This window comes from Chelonia mydas, chromosome 9, assembly GCF_015237465.2.
Source record: "Chelonia mydas isolate rCheMyd1 chromosome 9, rCheMyd1.pri.v2, whole genome shotgun sequence".
NCBI classification, from domain to species: domain Eukaryota; kingdom Metazoa; phylum Chordata; order Testudines; family Cheloniidae; genus Chelonia; species Chelonia mydas.
In genome coordinates, this window is record NC_057855.1 from 23,646,947 (window position 1) to 23,666,297 (window position 19,351).

Genomic DNA, 19,351 nt, shown 5'->3' on the forward strand with positions numbered 1-19,351 from the left:
GCCTTGAGCCTGAGCCATTTTGAAAACCCTTAAATCCCCATAGTGGCCACTTTTGATTGGAATATACATCAGCTTGCAGAAGAGAAATTATCAGCTGTAACAAGACCCTAATATATTGAACTAGGAAATGTACATGCACTTTTCTGGATGCATATATCATAGTGATTTTAAATGGATTTTGGCAACATACAAACCTCTAACTTTCAGAACTTTTGAACACACTGTTGCTTGTGGCCACAAATGCTCTAAATCATCAATTAGGGAAATCATTGTGCAGAGACAATTCTTTCCTTGGGTCATTTCTTTGACAGCAATTACTGTTGCACATTTTTCCAGAACATTGTTCAAATCAGTTTAGCTCTTGACTTTGCTTATTCCTGGTATATTTCCACTAATGGCATATTATCAGCATTTGCAGATATCCCTCCTCTCATAGTCCTCTGAGACAACAGGACTGAATTTGCCACTGATATTTTGTACTAAACTGCTAAACCATGCGACATCCTAAAGAACAAAGGATTTCTTGTGCTTCTAAATTCCCTAAGGCTAATTCTCACTAGAGGGCAGCAGTGTTCAGTGATATACTTCATTATTGCTGTGGAGCAAGGCTTCTCACAATTTTTAAATTCAGATTTTGAGCTGCCAAGGTGTATTTATGTTGGGAGACTCCTAGAGTTGCAGAGTATTCTGCTGTACATCTTTCTATGGCCAAAAGGCAGCTAGTGAATACAAATGCAAACTTTAGCATGGATCTCTTGCTTGTTTCTGTTTCCAGCCAACACCTTACTGGCTATCTCAATATTATTCTACTTCTGTTTTAATCAAAATTTTATTTTAAAAAATAAAGCAAACTCTTTTTAGCAAGAGGAGGAGAGATCTCCTGGAATTGGAAGGAGGAAAAGCCAAATTGCAGGATCAGATACATTGGCAGGGTAGGTCAACTGATCACCCCAACAGCTTAAAACGTACATCCAATGTGCTCATTTACACCAGTGTAAGTCTGGAATTACTCCACTAGATTTAATAGAGGTACTCCAGAATTATCCCTTTGTAAATGAATGTTGAATTTAGCCCAAATTCTTAAATATTTCCATGGCTAGCAGGTAAAAGTAACGTATTTTTTGATGAATACTTAGCTTGTGTTTGGCCTCTGTGCCTCTTTGAGGTAGAATATTATAGTTTAGCATGAGGGTTAGTTGTATATACTGTGTCTGAGTCTCCATTGTAGTCATTTATACTAGTGCAAAATGGATGTTTTGGTAGCATTTTGTAGCTAGTTTGCACAGATGAAAATAACCACACAGCATGCAGGGAAACAGAGAATCAGGCCAACTGAATCAATTTCTGTTCTTAGTTACACTATGAATATGAAATATCTCCATTTACATCTGTGAGTCTAAAGAATTGCATAACACAAGTTATTTGGACTCCTTGATGTAATTTTTTTTACATTTAAATGTTTTAATATTATAGTAATATACAAATAGAAAAAATATAAACCAGGGATTTCAAGGCACATACATTCATATCTATTGAACAGGGAAGCCATAGCTTCAAAATGGGGGACTACAAAAATTCACAATCTTAATAATTTAATCCATATTTTTTTTGTAGGAGCACAAATTATTCCTTTGTGTTAAATTACAACTTGGAATAGTTAAAGACCTATGACGTGATTAGAGTTTTGCTCTCAAAATTCTACTTATTTATTGTATAGATGACATGAAGAAAATGGAGAGTTAAATTAATTTAACATCTTCTGGTTCATTTTGTGGCATTCTTTAAAGGATGACACTTCATTTGCACAATACAATTTTAAAACCCATATTTTCTTTAAACCTAGGACTACCAGACTAACGACAATGACCAAGCAGTGGTGGAAATCTGTATCACTCGAATCACCACTGCTATCAGGGAGACTGCATCCATAGAAAAACATGGAAAGGCACTTGTGGCTCTCTGGGAGTCATGTTTAGAGCACAATCTAAAACCTTCAGGAAAAGATGAGGACACACCACATGCAAAAATTGCATCTGATATCATGAGTTGCATTTTGCAGGTAAGCCTGGATCACAAGAAATGCCATATCACTCACAGTGTCATAGCTTAATAGCAACTGTACTTAGTTTTTCTTGGGGTGTATCAGAGTGCCCACATTTATTGAAAAAACCAAGAGTTGGATCTTCATGTTAATTTATACTATTAAATGTATATGATGTATATTGAGGCCAAGTAAATGTTTTGGCAGCATTCTTATCTTCTGAAATTTTGTGTGTGGTGAATTTCTCAACCTTAATGTTGCATGAACACTAGACGTTTGCATCTTACATAAAAATTAAAGTGTGAAGGATAGTATTGTAGCAGCAGCATCGGCAGATGGGAAAGACAATTCATTCAAAACCCATTATTTTCAAGGCACTTATGACTCTTTGGAAGAAAAATATCATTTGGGGCAAAGGTTGAAGAGGATCCTTTAGCTGATAGAAATGCTGCCTTTCAAGAGTGAGGATCCCATTTAAAGGCTCAGTTGTGATGCGGAGTCCAGATGCAAGATTGAAAACTAATCTATGGGCCAAATTCTGACCTTGAACACACAGCTCAGATTTTGATCCTTTATCTGCTTGGAGAATCTTTGTCCTATAAGTAGTTGTTTTTGAACAGTCATATGTTTTAACTGAAGCAGGCTCCTGATTGTTTTTCCAGTAGAGCATATAAAGGGCTGTGGGACTCATTTACATAATAGTTTCTGTGTAAACGGAAGGTCAGTATGGAAGGTCAGTATCAATGGTGGGAAAAATTACATGCCACATGCTGGTCGTCAACATTCAGTTGCCTGCTTCAGTGAGAACACCTAGCTATGTTCAATGGTGTGAAATGTTTCTCTGGTCAGAAATAGGGTTAAAGTCAGAACACTTTTGTATATCGCTGGGGTACCACTCTCAGGAAACCAACATTACATATTGTTATAAATCTGAGTGCTTAGTGTTAGGTACTGTTATGTTACCTCACTGTCTGCCTTTTGGTGAGCTAGCATAAGCAGGCACAAGCTACAGAATAATGAGGCAGGCATGAATTCAAAGTAAGCAAACAGCTGCGTCTGTTTACCAGAAGGGTATAGATGAACCTCCCCTCCTGCTGCTGATGACACTGTTACCGAATGTTTTCCTCTCTAAGTGCAGAGGGGGGATGGGCAGACACACCTCTGAACAGCCTTCACTTATGGAAGAAGTTACACCCTTTGCGGGCTGTGTGAGTGTGTATCCTAAGGAACACACTCATCCAGCCTCCATACTAACTCTGCTACAACACCTACCCCTAGCCCTGGATGACCTGGAGAGAAAGGATCAGTAGAAGGCACCATAATGTCTAGAGAAGTGGTAAAGGACGTAATATCCTGAGTTCGGAGTACAGGTTCAGGACAGAGCCAGAGGCTTTGTATGAGCCGGAGCAGCAGGTCGGGTGCAGCATCCTGGGAGCAGGCTACGGAGAGAAGGCCCAGCAGCAGGCAGCCTGAGAGCTGGCACTGACAAGCTGAGAGCCAGGCAGGAAGCAGACTATTAGTCAAAGGAGACCAGCAGCAGGGGGAATGTACTTGCGCAGCAGCTGCCTGCAGGAGGAGTACAGGACATGTGGAGGGCAAGAGGACACTGTGTAGGAGGCCCCAATAAGACAGAAGAACTGAGTGAGCTCTGGCAGGTGGTAGAATCTGCAGCCAGGGTTTAATTGCCCCTAGGAGGGATAGGCTGGAGAGAGTAGCCTAGATACTAGCCCTGACAAACCTTATGGAACAGCTCCCTTTTTACCTTTCTGTGACCCCTTGGGCTGAGTTCTGAACTGTTGGGCTGACCTGGACATCCAACTGTTGAAGCCATTATTTATACCCTTTATTTCTGTCAACCTGGTAAAATAATCCTCAATGGTTTATTCAGAATGGGAGACTATTAATGGGGACCCATCAATGACTGTAATCTGTACAGACTGGGTATGTTCCTCTCTGGGGAGGGATATTGCAGTAAAAATGAGGAAGCTGAAGCAGGCTGGAATGGAAGAAAGGAACCGAAATTCACCGAGAGCCTGTTACAGTAAAGGGAAGTGGAGTTGTCTGAGAAGTTTATTGTTTTAAGGGTACCTTCTATATGTGTAGTTATCCTCGGCTGGCCCATGCCGAATCTTCCCAGCACACTGTTGTTTCTTTGGCCAGTCAGTCTTCTGAGTCACCTGCTTACCCCAGCACTGATGTGTCAGCTCTACATACTGCATTTCATTGCTAAGATCCCTTCATGCAGTTCCCTTATTATTGCCAATTTGTCTTCAGCACTGACTGACTGGCAGCAATGTGCCAGGTTTGACTCAGACTTGCTCTTTAAATGAACTTCTCTACATCTTCCCAGCAAATGCTGGTTGTTGAGAATGAGGTATCTTCTAGTGTGTGTCGCTCAGTCTTTCCCTGTAGTCGCTGAAGCAACAGTACTAAAGGCCTTGGTGTGTTAGTGTCTACTCCAGACTACTGCTCAAATAGTTGCCAAAAGGTCCCCATTATGACATGTTGCCCTTAAAACTTCTTGAGATTAGTCATCTAGTTTGGCTCTTGGTTGGAAGTGTTGAAAGTCCAAAAGAAGCAAAAAAAGTGAAAGAAAAAAGAACCCCAAATGTGAATTCACTTCAATGAAATTGCAATTTACAATCCTCCATATGCCCAGTTCTGTTCTTTTCAGTTCCCAAACTCTGGGAATAGTTCCAAATGAATTTACAATGAAGAAAGAAAAAAAAAATCTACCTGAAACTCAAGGTGTTGATCTTGTTGAGGAATATAATTCCTGAGATCAGCAGAATAAGTCTCCATTGTCTTAACGCTGCTTATTATTATAACATTGTCAACATAAAGCATTGCTTATTTCCTAGATGAACTGTATTTGTTAGCGTTAAATTTATTCTATTAGTTCAGAGTACACACTGTAAGGGCCTGACTAAAAACCCACTGAAGTGAATGGGAAGACACCTATTGACTTCAATGAGCTTTGGATTTGACCTTTAGTTACATGTTAATATATTTACATGTTAGGTACAGATAATATATTTTGAGACTGGAAAAATATGTAGCAAGAGTTTGCTATACAGATAAGGGTAAAGTGGTCTGTAGCTTTTTTAGTCACAATCAATAGTGGGGTGGAGGGAGGGAATGTGGAAAGTCTGTTAAGCAGTGGGAGTCCCTGGGAGGTGTTTGTCTGGCTGACTCAGCCAGAATTTCTCTGGAGCCTCTGATTAAGGCTCTGATTGGCAGGACCAAGAGCTTTGCTACTCTTTTACAGAATTGCGTTACATTACATTACATTTTACAGAATGTACATTTTACAGAATGCAATGAATAATGGTTAAGCTCTGGCTGTCAGTGCAGAGGAGGCTGGGACACTTCCCCACTAATAAATAAAAAAAAAAGGAGTACTTGTGGCACCTTAGAGACTAACCAATGTATTTGAGCATAAGCTTTTGTGAGCTACAGCTCACTTCGCTGTGGCTCACGAAAGCTTATGCTCAAATACATTGGTTAGTCTCTAAGGTGCCACAAGTACTCCTTTTCTTTTTGCGAATACAGACTAACACGGCTGTTACTCTGAAACCACTAATAAATGACGATCAAATCCAATTTTTCTTAGAACTGGATGAGTCTTTCTGTAGATAGTTCAGACATTTATGTTAGATGACAATGCATGTTTGAAAGTCTGTGATGTGCCAAAGTTCACCATAGGACATGGGGTAGGCAAACTCTTTGGCCTGAGGGCCACATCTGGGAATAGAAATTGTATGGCGAGCCATGAATGCTCACAAAATTGGGGTTGGGGTGCAGGAGGGGGTGAGGGCTCTGGTTGGGGGTGTGGGCTCCGAGCTGGGGCCAGAAATGAGGAGTTCAGGGTGCGGGAGGGGGCTCAGGCTGGGGTGGGAGAGTGAGGTGCAGGGGGGCGGTGAGGGCTCCAGTTGGGGTGCAGGCTCTGGGGTGGGGCTGGAGATGAGGAGTTTGGGGTGTAGGAGGGTGCTTCGGGCTGGGACTGAGGGATTTGGAGGATGGGAGGGGGATCAGGGCTAGGGCAGGGGGTAGGGGTGTGGGGAGAGGCTCAGGGGTGCAGGCTCCGGGCGGCACTTACCTCAAGCAGCTCCTGGAAGCAGCAACATGTCCCTTTTCTGGATCCTAAGCAGAGGTGTGACCAGGTGGCTCTGCACGCTGCCCCGTCCACAGGCATCTCCCCTGCAGCTCCCATTGGCTGTGGTTTCTGGCCAATGGGAGCTGCGGGGGTGGCACTTGGGGCAGGGGCAGCATGCAGAGTGGATCCCTCTGGCTGCCCCTACGTGTAGCAGCCGGAGGGGGGACATGCTGCGCCTTCCAGGAGCCGCGTGTGCAGCCTTCGACTCTGCTCTCTGGCTGACGCACTGGAGCAGGCCAACCCCAGACTCCGCTCTCCAGTGGGAGCTTGAGGGCTGGGTTAAAATGGCTGGCAGGCTGGATGCGGCCCATGGGCCGTAGTTAGCCCACCCATTATAGGGCATTATCCAATCCACCTTCCATGTGTTTGCTGTATTCATTTTTTTAACATAAAAAAACCACTCAGAATCAATTAAAAAGAAATCAAAGCTGAGAACTTCTACAAACACATTTGATGCTTTTAGAATCACAGCTACACCATGTGTTACTTTACAGAAGAAAGAACAATTTGAGTTTTTATACAATCCATGAGGGACAGTTGGAAAAGTAATGAATATCTCACACCTGGATTGAATGTTACATGTTCTGTTGATATTAGCAGCAGTTAGGTCCCCAAGGTTTGCAAACTTTGCTACATTATATTATTGAAATCTGTTTTTCATTGTCACCTGCATATTTTCATAAGTGAACAGTCATGTACAGATATTTATTAGGAGCAGCTGAAACCTTACTCTGTGCTTCCATTTGAATTAATACATTTTCTCTGGCAGCTAAGTATTTTATCATCCTTATTAGAGACAGCTTCCCCTTCTGTTCTGTTTTCATAAGAGAGCTACATCCCAGCCAAAGAGCCAGATCATATCTGAAGTGAATGGTGTTGTGGGGGTGGAGATGGGTGTATAACCTGAAGGCAGAATTTGACAAACGCCTGTCCCAGTCATAAGTAATAAGGAATTATGTGGATTTAAACATGTTGCTGTGTAAAAACTCCATTAGTTTTAAGGACCTTTCTCAATATACACACTCTTTTGGCCAGATGCTGATGGTTCCAAAGGGTTGTCCCGGCACCTGGGAATGCTGGAGCAACATAGATACCCTGACCTCAGTCTTTTTCCCCTGGCCACAACTCTTACAAGAAAGGGGCAGTGTAGGAGTTGCTATGACACTCTATACTGCCTGAAGACTCCCCTAGCATAGGGAATCCTCATGTGGCCAGGTAAGCCTGGTTGAGGGCTGTTTTGAAGCACTTGAGCAACACAAAGCAGTCTTAAACTAGGGAATATGATTCATTGGGCCGAATCCTGTTCCCATTGGTGCTATCAGCAAAGGTCCAATTGACTTCACTGGAAGCAGAAATGGGCCAAATGGAATTATTTAGATGGAACCACAATATTTTTTTATTTGTTCACATGTATATTTTTTCACTCAAAGCTGCTGCAGACTGAATCATATTCAAATTTCTTTGGAGTGTATTTATTTTTGGTTTGTTACTGTGCTTGTATAAGAGTTTAGCACAGTGGGGCCCTGATCACTGGTTGTGGTTCCTAGATGCTAGCAAACTAACAACACATAATAATAATTCCAAAGACAGTCATGTACTACAGTGTCAGAAAGATGTTCAAATGTGAAGGGAGTTTAGAGAAAAGCCACAAAAATTAGAGGATGAAGGAATAATCAAGGGAAAAGTAAAAGAAAGTATGACTCAATTCAGTCCTCAGTTACTTGGACACAAGTCTGATGGACCTCAGTGAGAGTTTACGTATGTGTACTCTAATGGAAAACATAATTTGACAGTAGATGTGTATAGCTTGGCTAAACATTTACCATAGGCTGTCCTTGGTGTTTTCAAACATTTAAAGATTGCTATATCTCTTGTTAGGATCAAATTCTAGGTACACATGCAACCCACAGTGACTTCATTTGAAGTTGTGCGCATTTTTTGGAAGACAGAGTTTGGCCTTAAAGGAGACATAGCAAACTTGAAATACTTGTAGATGGTTTTTAACATCATGGATAGGAGTTATTTGTGAAGGGACTGGGGAAGGATACAAAGAAATTGTATGGAATTATAAAAGGAAAACAGAAGGGGAGTACTTGTCGCACCTTAGAGACTAACAAATTTATTAGAGCATAAGCTTTTGTGAGCTACAGCTCACTTCATCGGATGCATACAGTGGAAATATAGTGGGGAGATTTTATATACACAGAGAACATGAGACAATGGGTGTTACCATACAGACTGTAACAAGAGTGATCAGGAAAGGTGAGCTATTATCAGCAGGAGAGCGGGGGGACCTTTTGTAGTAATAATCAAGATGGGCCATTTCCAGCAGTTAACAAGAACAGTAGGGGGAGAAAATAAACAGGGGGAAATAGTTTTACTTTGTGTAGTGACACATCCACTCCCAGTCGGATTATCAGAAAATAATTCCAGATGATAAACTGATTAAATTAAATCTGTGAAACAGTCTCTCAAGCCTACTTGTCAAGTGTCCTTCATTTCAAGGGATGTCATTCCAATCCCAAAGTTATCTATGCGCCTCCCTCGCCCCCCACAATTGGTACCCTTTTACTTTTATTGTTGAAAATTACTTCCCTCAAAAATAAAGACTTCTGAAACTGGGGTTGCAGAAAGAGTCATTTACACGAAAGGAATAAATCCCACAGCATTTTTGGTCTCCTACAAGAATAATTTTGTATATCCCTGATTTTGGGGCTTTGCCACATATTGCAGCCCACATTTCTGGCTTGCCAGGTTGAGAAGCCTGTACCTAAAGGAACACATGGAAGCACAATTGCTTGGGAAAAAAAAACAAGACAATATAATGTACTGTAAGTAACAATCCTGCATTGGCAGAAGGTTAGAGGAGAGGGACCGCCTAATAGGTCTTCTCTCTAATTCTGTTATTCTTTGGTTGGTGAGAATATTAACCATGACATTCTTATTGATGAGTGCACTGCAATGTCAATAATGTTCTTTAGCTCATTTGTGTTTTTTTGAATACGATCTGAGTCCTCTCCAAAGCAGTGTTCTCCTCTGAGTGCTTTCAAAACAAGAGATCCAGACTGCAAGCTCAATCATTCCAGTGTAAATCAGCTCCACTTGACTCAGTGAAGTGACTCTGGGTTTATATCAGCATAAATGATAGCAGGACTGGACCTAGATTACAAATATGTACATTGTTTCACAACTGGACTTTATAGCAATGGATGCTTATATTTTGGGGAATTTGGGATTTGTCACATGTCTATATGGAGGATTAGCCTTGAATTTAGCAGTTGGTGTCCAGAAACTAGTGCAGTTGCACCAGAGCAAACCCCTCATACAGATAAGAAAAGTCACGATTTGCACTGTTGAAGATTTACCCCTGCTTGAAATCAGGGTAATCTGCACCCCCACATATTGAAGCTTTCCTTATTTGCATGAGTATAGCTGCACTGATTACTGGCTACTGGCTGATGAAATTGGGGCTAATTCCCAGTATAGACAAGGCTACAGTGTACAATGAAAGAATTGAGGTGATATGCCAGTGACTATATCACTTTTGGTACAATGAGCTAAGTAATTCACCTATCAACAGCATATTATACTCTACCCTCCATTTATTTCTTCTTCTGCAGGATGAAATTACTCATTCCAGAATGGATAAAATACTGTATGTCACAGCTGTCAACATTCTAGTATCATTCTTATTATCAGTTACGTAGTATGTTTGTTACTCCAGTTGTTGAAGTAGGAAATAGGTACATTAGCACCTAGAGCTGCAGTAGTTTGACATTTCCCGTCTTACTGTTTTCTTTAAAGCCTGACTTTAGTGGTGTTACCAAAGAGTAACCTTTCTCTATGTTTTATACAGTTGTTTTCTTGATCACCTGATTTCTGGTTTTCAAATTTTGTCAGCATTAAACTTGATTTTAATCCATTTTTTCAGCTGCTTATTTTTCAGTGCCCTTTTTTTCACAGAATTACAATCAACCTCCAATAATGGCTTTAGCTGTCCCCGTGGCAGTGAAATTTCTGCAGAGGGGTAACAAGGAACTGTGCAGAAACATGTCAAGTTACCTATCCCTGGCTGCAATTACCAAAGCAGATCTGCTGGCTGATCATACAGACGCAATTGTGAAAAGTGTCCTTCAAGGTATGAATATTTTGATCATTCTGCTATGAGACTTTAGGGCCCAATCCTGCAACACCCCCTCCTCCCCCACATGGATTTATCAGGATCAGACGCTAATACTAGATTATATGAAGAGAAAGATTTCAAGTAAAGTATATAAAGGCTTACAGTATTTGATAAGCCTTATTGATTAGAAAGCTTTATGGTAAGATCTTTGGGGCAGGGATTATGTCATCCTATGTATGTGTATAGACAGTGCCTAGGCCAGTGGTTCCCAGACTTGTTCAGTCGCTTGTGCAGGAAAAGCTCCTCGTGGGCCAGGCCGGTTTGTTTACCTGCTGCGTCCGCAGGTTCGGCCGATCTTGGCTGCCAGCGGCCACAGTTTGCTGCTCCAGGCCAATGGGAGCTGCTGGAAGCGGTACATCCCTCGGCCCGTGCCGCTTCCCACAGCTCCCATTGGCCTGGAGCAGCGAACTGCGGCCACTGGGAGCTGTGATTGGCCGAACCTGCGGACGCGGCAGGTAAACAAACTGGCCTGGCCCACCAGGGGCTTTCCCTGCACAAGCGGTGGAACGAGTTTGGGAACCACTGGCCTAGGCCATTCAAATGCAAATGGACTGCAAATAATAAACAGTAATATGAGACAACATTGTGCATATCAAGCCTTTATCCTTCTTGCTTATGCCAATGGCAAAATTCCACTGACTTCAGTGGGAGTGAGATCAGACCCGTTCTCTGAGAGTGTCTGAGGTAAATTTTTAAAGCATTGCAATGGAGTTTTATTCCCATACGTGCTATTGTCTTTAATAAGAATTCTGTGGCTAAATTTTTGAAATTTTACTCTGTGGGTTTAAATTATTATGGTAAAGAAGCAAAATATTATTCCATATTTTTAGAGGGTAATGCGATTTAGCTGAAAGAATTCTGTTTACAATAGGGCCTTATTTTCCAGATAAGGATGCTGCCAGCGAGTTACAACAGCTGGTCGAATTACTGTGGTGATGTTCTTCTAAAGATGATAGCTCTTAACCCAAGCATGTACATTCTGTATATATTAAAAATCTTTGGGATCCATTTATTTTATGGTATTATAAGAAGAGAGAGCTAAGATGGATGGTAATTTATTCCTTAAACAGTTTGATACCAAATCATTAAGATACTTATAAATTGTGGTGAGAGTTTGCTCTTTCCTGCCTGCAGTTGGTAACCAGTACTGCCTTTCACCCATTTTACAGTGATGTTCATGAAACAACAGTGGGCCAGATCATCCACAGAAATCTGTGAGCAGAAAGGGTCTTTGGGGATTGGTCTCCCCCTTTCCACGTGGAAGTACGGGTGCCCTCTCTCTGTCTCAGGACCCTAAGAGGGGTGTGAGCTGGTAGGTTGGGCAGACAGGTACACTATATTTATTGCTCTGCCTTTCTAGCCTGGTGTGGAATCCACTTAAAAATTAAAATGGCCTCAGAGTGTCTTAACTCTTCTGTGGAATCCATCTGTGCAGTGGAAGTTTCCCAATCCCCTCTCTTTAGAGAAGTGGTTGGTGAAGAAGTTCCGGTCAGCAGCACTACTCCATTGGATTCATACCAGGCTGCCAGGGAGCTGAAGCAGGTGAGCAGGAGATCCCAGAGTCAATATGGATGGTCCTGGCCTCTAACAAATCTCAGAGATCCAAGGGTTTAGTGGGGTGAACCCTCTATTTCATATTACGGAACTGCAAACCCTGCCATCTTCCCCATAATGATCTGGTGAAAGTTTCACCCATTGTAGCATTACAGTTGTGGTTGGAGTAAGACTTTAAAAGACATTATTTCACAATAGGACAAAATGTTGTAAAAGAAATGAATTTACTGTTGTGTCAATGGCTATTTCTTTGTAATGTACTGCATTTCTGAGAAGCCCTAGCAGGCATAATTAGCACACGCATTAGCAAGTGTTGCCAGTGCAGGATTACAAGGTGCTTGTAACATGGTCCAGGGGAAAGTCAGCACGTTGAATTTTAAAGTTACTACTAAAATTAAACATGCTGCTGTTTATTGGCCTGTTCGAGATTAATATCTTTAAGCCACGTAACATTGCTGAGAAAATAAAATCCAGGGTGAAGAATATTACTGAATATTACTGACAAAAGAAATGTCTGTCTGGATCAGTAAAGCCAAGACTAGTGTCATTATCATATATTAAGATTTTAGCTTGTATGCTAACATTTGGGGAAACAGTGTTATTAATAGGTTTAGAGTAGCAGCCCTGTTGGTCTGCAAAAAGAACAGGAGTACTTGTGGCACCTTAGAGACTAACAAATTTATTAGAGCATAAGCTTTTGTGGGCTACAGCCCACTTCATCGGATACATAGTGTTATTAAGAGTAAGAACCAAACTGGAACAAGAATTGGTCCTTAAGATATAATCATAGATATAGGAAAATGTTGATATTTTTAAAAGGACACAATTGATTTAATGCCGCTATATGCTGACACCTGCTCTAGTTTTGCATTTATATTATTCCACCAGCAGATGTTGCTATGGTCATCAGAGATTAAAATTCCAAATTAAAAAAGGGAACTCTGAATTCTTGCATTTAACACACTTTTCCTAGTTATTTGTGTTTTCATCAATAGTATTTCAATCAGGAAAGGTCTGGATTTCAAAATGTTGCTAAGAACCATGATTTAAAACTAAGACAGTTTATTGCGGGGCAGGGGAAGGCTAATAAATATGGATGTGCAAAGATAAATGGACACAGAGGGTCTATTCTGTTCTCAGGTGGACTGAGGCAAATCCAGAGCTATCAGTGCAGTTGCACTAGTGAAACGGAGAACAGAATTTGGCTCAATGCCTGAAAGAGTTTGGGAGCTAATGGATTTATGGACATAGTAACTACAGTGGGGAAAATGTTAGGCTTCATGACTTATTTATATATTATTAGCCATGAAAAGCTATTTAGGAAGAATGTTTAGCTAGAGTATTATGTTTAGAGATGACTCTAACAGACTAACTCCATTTCCAACACATGAATGTGCACAACCTGCACTCAACACTGATAAATAGACTGTGTGATAGGAGTTTCATGACGGGGATGGGAGAGACAGAACCCTTCCTGCTTCCATGGAATAGCAGCAAAGCTGCCTCACAGTCACTACTGCAGCTGCAGAACCCCGTTACTGGTGCTTCTTATGGGGCAGTTTGGTCAGTTGATCCGTGTTGTTGCAGATCCATGGGCCCTGACCTTGTCCCTCCCACCCCCAAGAGCTTCTTGGATGCTAGTGCGAAGAAAGCCGTGACAGGACACAGTTCATCAGTGTGCTACAGGCTCCCTAAATCCCATACTCCCACATGCACATGGCAGAATCATACTGGGTCTGCCACACCCAGAGTTTTCAACATCCATAGAGTATTTGCTGTATGGGATATTGTTGTTTACTAGCCAGCATCATATTACATGTTCCATATGAAGAAGACATTAAAGAATGTTAAAGTTACAAAGGGAAGCACCGAAAGCTAGGAAACAACAAAGTTACCAACAGAGCCTTAACTCTGCCTCTTGTGTGATGAATTACAATACAGCCTTGGGTTACAGGATCACATACTATATTTTCTGCAGGAGTCTGCCTCATTCAGTGCACAGATTGCATGGTGAATGAGACGGGGCTGCAACGTGTATGCAGGGACTGTGAGGCATTCTACTTCAGGCTTGGCAGAGGGATTTCTGGCTCTCAAAAGGAGGAGGTTGGGGCAGTGAGGAAGGTACCATTTTACTCAGGGGAGGGAGAGGAAGAGAGCAGCAGCTGGAAGGCAGATGGGTTTCCAGTTGGAGGTGGGGAAAATCTAAGGTATGAAAATGAGCATACAGGATTCATCTGCAGCAATGGAGCGTTTCCAAGATTAAATCTGGTGTGGTAGCAGGTGAAAGGCTACTCCAGAACCATGGCATGTCAGACTTAGTTAGGAACAGGGCATTGGGGAAGAGATTTTCTTGCAAATTATTTTTAACTGTTCTACTATATTAATGTATAATGTATATTTAATGGAATAAAGTATATAGAGATGGGATTTGACAGAGTTGTTGGCTCTGCAAAGCTTACTGGAAGGTCTGGAGTTCTCGTCAATGTGGAGGTGCGTTCTCTGATCCAGAGCAGATTATTTGGGATGACATTTGACCCAGGAATCTCATAGTTTGCTCCACAGCAAAGATTGTTTGTGAATTTTATTTAATCAATGTCTGTAGTGCAACTGACTGAACATTTTTAATGCAGATACATTGTGGTGGTGGTAGAAGTTGATCTCAAAGCAATTAGATTGCAGATAGAATAAGCCATGTGAGCAGAACACCTGTCCACTAGATCAGCAGTTCTCAGCCAGGGGTCCGTGGCCCACTTGGGTTCTGAGAGTCATTTCAGGGGGCCTACCAAGCTGGGCCACTCAGAGCCCTGAGCCCTGGTGCCCGAAGCTTGGAGTCCCAAGCACCAGCACTCTGTGGGGCAGAAGCCGCAAGCCCTGGCAGAAGCCATCCTGCAGGGCTGACACCTCCAGCCCTGCAGGGCTAAAGCACTGAGCCATCCCATTGATCCAAGGGGCAGAAGCACTGAGACCCTGCCCTGCAGGGCAAAACCTTTGAGCTTGCCATCCAATAGGGCTCCTGAGCTGCACCCTGCGGGGCAGAAGCCCATCACTCCCCCTGCAGCTGAAGCCCAGAGATGCCCACCGGTCATGGAGTTTTTATAGCATGTTGGGTGGGCTTTCAAAAGAAAAAGATTGGAACCGCTGTACTAGATACCACAGTGTATGTGTGAGTGTACTAGGAGGCACAAAACTCCAAGATAAAAGGAAAATTACCTTGTCTGAAATCCATCTTATTGCTTTTGTGTTACTGCTAGGAGAAAGGAGAAAGGATCTGGCAGTTATACAGTTATACAGTGTTCAGGAATTAGTATCGCAGTAATATGCAGAAATGGATACCAAAGCCTTTTTTCATCATGTGATCTAAAGAGTATGAGAAATAGATAGAAAAATCAGTTCAGGGCAAGGAAGGTATGCATGACTCCAGTGACAAATAGTAATTGCTTTGAAGGAGGCTTTCTCTAAGGTTCACCGTAATTCTAATCTTACTTTTCATTGATACCAACATTTAATATAGAAGCTTCCTTGACAAATTCAGCTAATTACCTAGCATCGCTCTTCCATCACCCTCCACTTCCGCTCTGTGTCCTTCACCTGCTTCTCTGCCACTGTCAGAAGCCTTTCTAAGCTCTCTCCCTTCCTTGAGTCATGAGTCTGCTTCCCTCCCGCTGTATCCAACCTCTACCTTCATTCCCCTCTCATGGGGCTCATAGGCTTCAGTGGCTGTGCCAAGTCCACTCGTGAAAGTCATTGCCACAAAATATTATTGCAACAATGAGCTTAGTTGGATTCAAAAAGGATTTTGAACTTTATGCGAATAATAATTATATGCTTAGTCACACTATCAAGGGTTAAGAATCATGGGAAAGGGGGAGCCTATACAGGAAGGATGGGCTCCACCTAAATCAAAATGGGACCAGATTGCTGGCACTTAATATTAAAAATGTTGTAGGGCAGTTTTTAAACTAAGGGCTGGGGGAAAGCTGACAGGTGCTGAGGAGCACGTGGTTCAGACAGAGACATCCCTTAGGGGAGGATCTATTAATGGAGATTCTCTGTGTCCTAGTAAGGAGGAGAGGATGGAAGATGATAAAATACAGGTAGGGTCTGATGAGAAACAGTCAAATGAAAAAAAAAGTCCCATTCAATTACATCATGTAATGGCAGACAGCAAAAAAGTGACAAGTTTTTAAAGTCCTTATATACCAAGGCTAGAAGTCTAAATAATAAGATGGGTGAACTCTTGTGCCTCATTTTAAATGAGGATATTGATATAATAGGCATCACAGAAACTTGGTGGAATGAGGATAATCAATGGGACATATTAATACCAGGGTACAAAATATATTGGAGGGACAGAATAGGTCATGCTGGTGGGGGAGTGGCACTATATGTGAAAGAAAGCATAGAATCAAATGAAGTAAAAATCTGAAATGAACCAAACTGTACCATAGAATCTCTATGGATAGTAATTCCATGCTCTAATCATAAGAATATAGCAGTAGGGATATATTACCAACCACCTGACCAGGATGGTGATAGTGACTCTGAAATGCTCAGGAAGATTAGAGAGGCTATTAAAATAAAAAAACTCTATAATAATGTGGGATTTCAACTATTCCCATATAGACTGGGTACATGTCACCTCAGGACGGGATGCAGAGATAAAGTTTCTTGACATCTTAAATGACTACTTCTTGGAGCAGCTAGTCCCGGAACCCACAAGAGGAGAGGCAATTCTTGATTTAGTCCTAAGTGGAGCACAGGATCTGGTCCAAGAGGTGGATATAGCTGGACCGCTTGGTAATAGTTACCATAATATAAATAAATTTAACATCCCTATAGTGGGGGAAACACCACAGCAGCCCAACACTGTAGCATTTAAGTTCAGAAAGGGGAACTACACAAAAATGAGGAGGTTAGTGAAATAGAAATTAAAAGGTACAGCGCCAAAAGTGAAATCCCTGCAATCTGCATGGAAAGTTTTTAAAGAGACCATAATAGAGGCTCAACTTAAATGTATACCCCCAATTAAAAAACATAGAGAACCCAAAAAGTGCCACCGTAGCTAAACAACAAAGTAAAAGAAGCAGTGAGAGGCAAAAATGCATCCTTTGAAAAGTGGAAATTAAATCCTAGTGAGGAAAATAGAAAGGAACATGAACTCTGACAAATGAAATGTAAAAATATAATTAGGAAGGCCAAAAAAGAATTTGAAAAACAGCTAGCCAAAAACTCAAAAAGTAATAGCAAAATTTTTTTAAAGTACATCAGAAACAGGAAAACTGCTAAACAACCAGTTGGGCCGCTGGACGATCGAGATGCTAAAGGAGCACTCGAGGACGATAAAACCATTGTAGAGAAACTAAATGAATTCTTTGCATCAGTCTTCACGGCTGAGGATGTGAGGGAGATTTCCCAAGCCTGAGCCATTCTTTTTAGGTGACAGATCTGAGGAACGGTCCCAGACTAAGGTGTCATTAGAGGAGGTTTTGGAACAAAGTGATAAACTAAACAGTAATAAGTCACCAGGACCAGATGGTATTCACTCAAGAGTTCTGAAGGAACTTAAATGTGAAGTTGCAGAACTACTATCTGTAGTCTGTAACCTATCATTTAAATCAGCTTCTGTACCAAACGACTGGAGGATAGCTAATGCGATGCCAATTTTTAAAAAGGGCTCCAGAGGTGATCCCGGCAATTACAGGCTGGTAAGACTGACTTCAGTACCGGGAAAACTGATTGAAACAATAATAAAGAACAAAATTGTCAGACACATAGATGAAGATAATTTGTTGGGGCAGAGTCAACATGGTTTTTGTAAAGGGAGATCATGCCTCACCAATCTACTAGAATTCTTTGAGGGGGTCAACAAGCATGTGGACAAGGAGGAGCCTGTGGATATAGTGTACTTAGATTTTCAGAAAGCCTTTGGCAAGGTCCCTCACCAAAGGCTCTTAAGCAAAGTAAGCAGTCATGGGATAAGAGGGAAGGTCCGCTCATGGATCAGTAACTGGTTAAAAGACCAGGGAAAAGGGTAGGAATAAATAGTCTGTTTCCAAAATGGAGAGCAGTAAATAGCGGTGTCCCCCAGGGATCTGTAATGTGACTGGTGCTGTTCAACATATTCATAAATGATCTGGAAAAAGGGGTAAACAGTGAGGTGGCAAAGTTTTCAGACTATACTGAATTACTCAAGGTAGTTAAGTCCAAAGATGACTGCGAAGAGTAACAAAGTGATGTCACTAAACTGGGCGAGAAAGTGGCAGATGAAATTCAATGTTGATAAATGCGAAGTAATGCATATTGGAAAACATAATCCCAACTATACATACAAAATGATGGGGTCTAAATTACCTGCTGTCACTCCAGAAAAAAGTCTTGGAGTCATCATGGATAGTTCTCTGAAAACATTTGCTCAATGTGTAGCAGCAGTCAAAAAAGCTAACAGAATGTTAGGAGCCATTAGGAAAGGGATAGATAATAAGACAGTAGATATTATAATGCCACTATATAAATCCATGGTGTGCCTACATCTTGAATAATATGTTCAGTTCAGGTTGACCCAAGTCCAAAAAGATATATTAGAAACGGAAAAGGTACAAGAGAAAGGCAATAAAAATGATTTAAAGGTATGGAACAGCTTCCATCTGAGGAGAGATTGAAAAGACTAGGACGATTCAGGCTGGAAAAGAGACGACCAAGGGGGAATTTGATAGAGGTCTATAAAATCATAAATGGTGTGGAGAAAGTTAATAAGGAAGAGTTATCTACCCCTTCACAAAGCATAAGAACCAGGGGTCACCCAATGAAGTTAATAGGCAGCAAGTTTAGAACAAGCAAAAGAAAGTATTTCATCACACAATGCACAGTCAATCTGTGGAACTCTGCCAGGGGATTTTGCGAAGGCCAAAACTATAACTGGATTACAAAAAGAATTAGAGGATAGGTCCAGGAATAGCTAAGATGGTCAGTGATGCAAGCCCATGCTCTGGGTGTCCCTAAGTCTCTGACTGCCAGATGTTGGGACTGGACGATAGTATGGATCACCTGATGATTGCCCCGTTCTGTTCATTCCCTTTGAAGCATCTGGCACTGGCCACTTTTGAAAGACAGGATATGGGTCTATGGACCATTGGTCTGGCCTAGTATGGTCATTCTCATGTGCGTTTCGTGGGTTCAGGTACAAACTTGTAACACCCTCAGTTCATGACTTTTTGAACAAACCTAGCCAGTTTCATATAGATCTGGGTCAGTTTGTATTTATCTTGAAACCATGAGAAACTCCTACTCTTTCCCATTGTTTCATCAAAAAACTGGCTGCGATTTCATTGTTCACACTGAGTTTTGCTTTGAGTTTTGGGTACAATCACATGTGGTTCTCAATGCGAAACTTGGGGAGAAAACCCAGGTGGATCACAAC

The 19,351-nt window shown here is 41.6% G+C and overlaps 1 protein-coding gene across 6 annotated transcripts in view; it reads left to right on the plus strand.

Annotated features, from left to right (window-relative positions):
* VEPH1 (ventricular zone expressed PH domain containing 1) overlaps positions 1-19,351 on the plus strand; it is a 151,749-nt gene that overhangs the window by 15,511 nt on the left and 116,887 nt on the right. For all 6 annotated transcript variants that reach the window (XR_006283828.1, XM_007067077.3, XM_037909413.2 and 3 more), the window contains exons 3-4: positions 1,844-2,059; positions 10,161-10,335. Coding sequence is in view for 5 of the 6 variants with exons in the window: in XM_007067077.3 (XP_007067139.2) it covers positions 1,844-2,059; positions 10,161-10,335 (391 nt within the window). In the remaining variant the exon portion in view is untranslated. The remainder of the gene's footprint in view (positions 1-1,843; positions 2,060-10,160; positions 10,336-19,351) is intronic.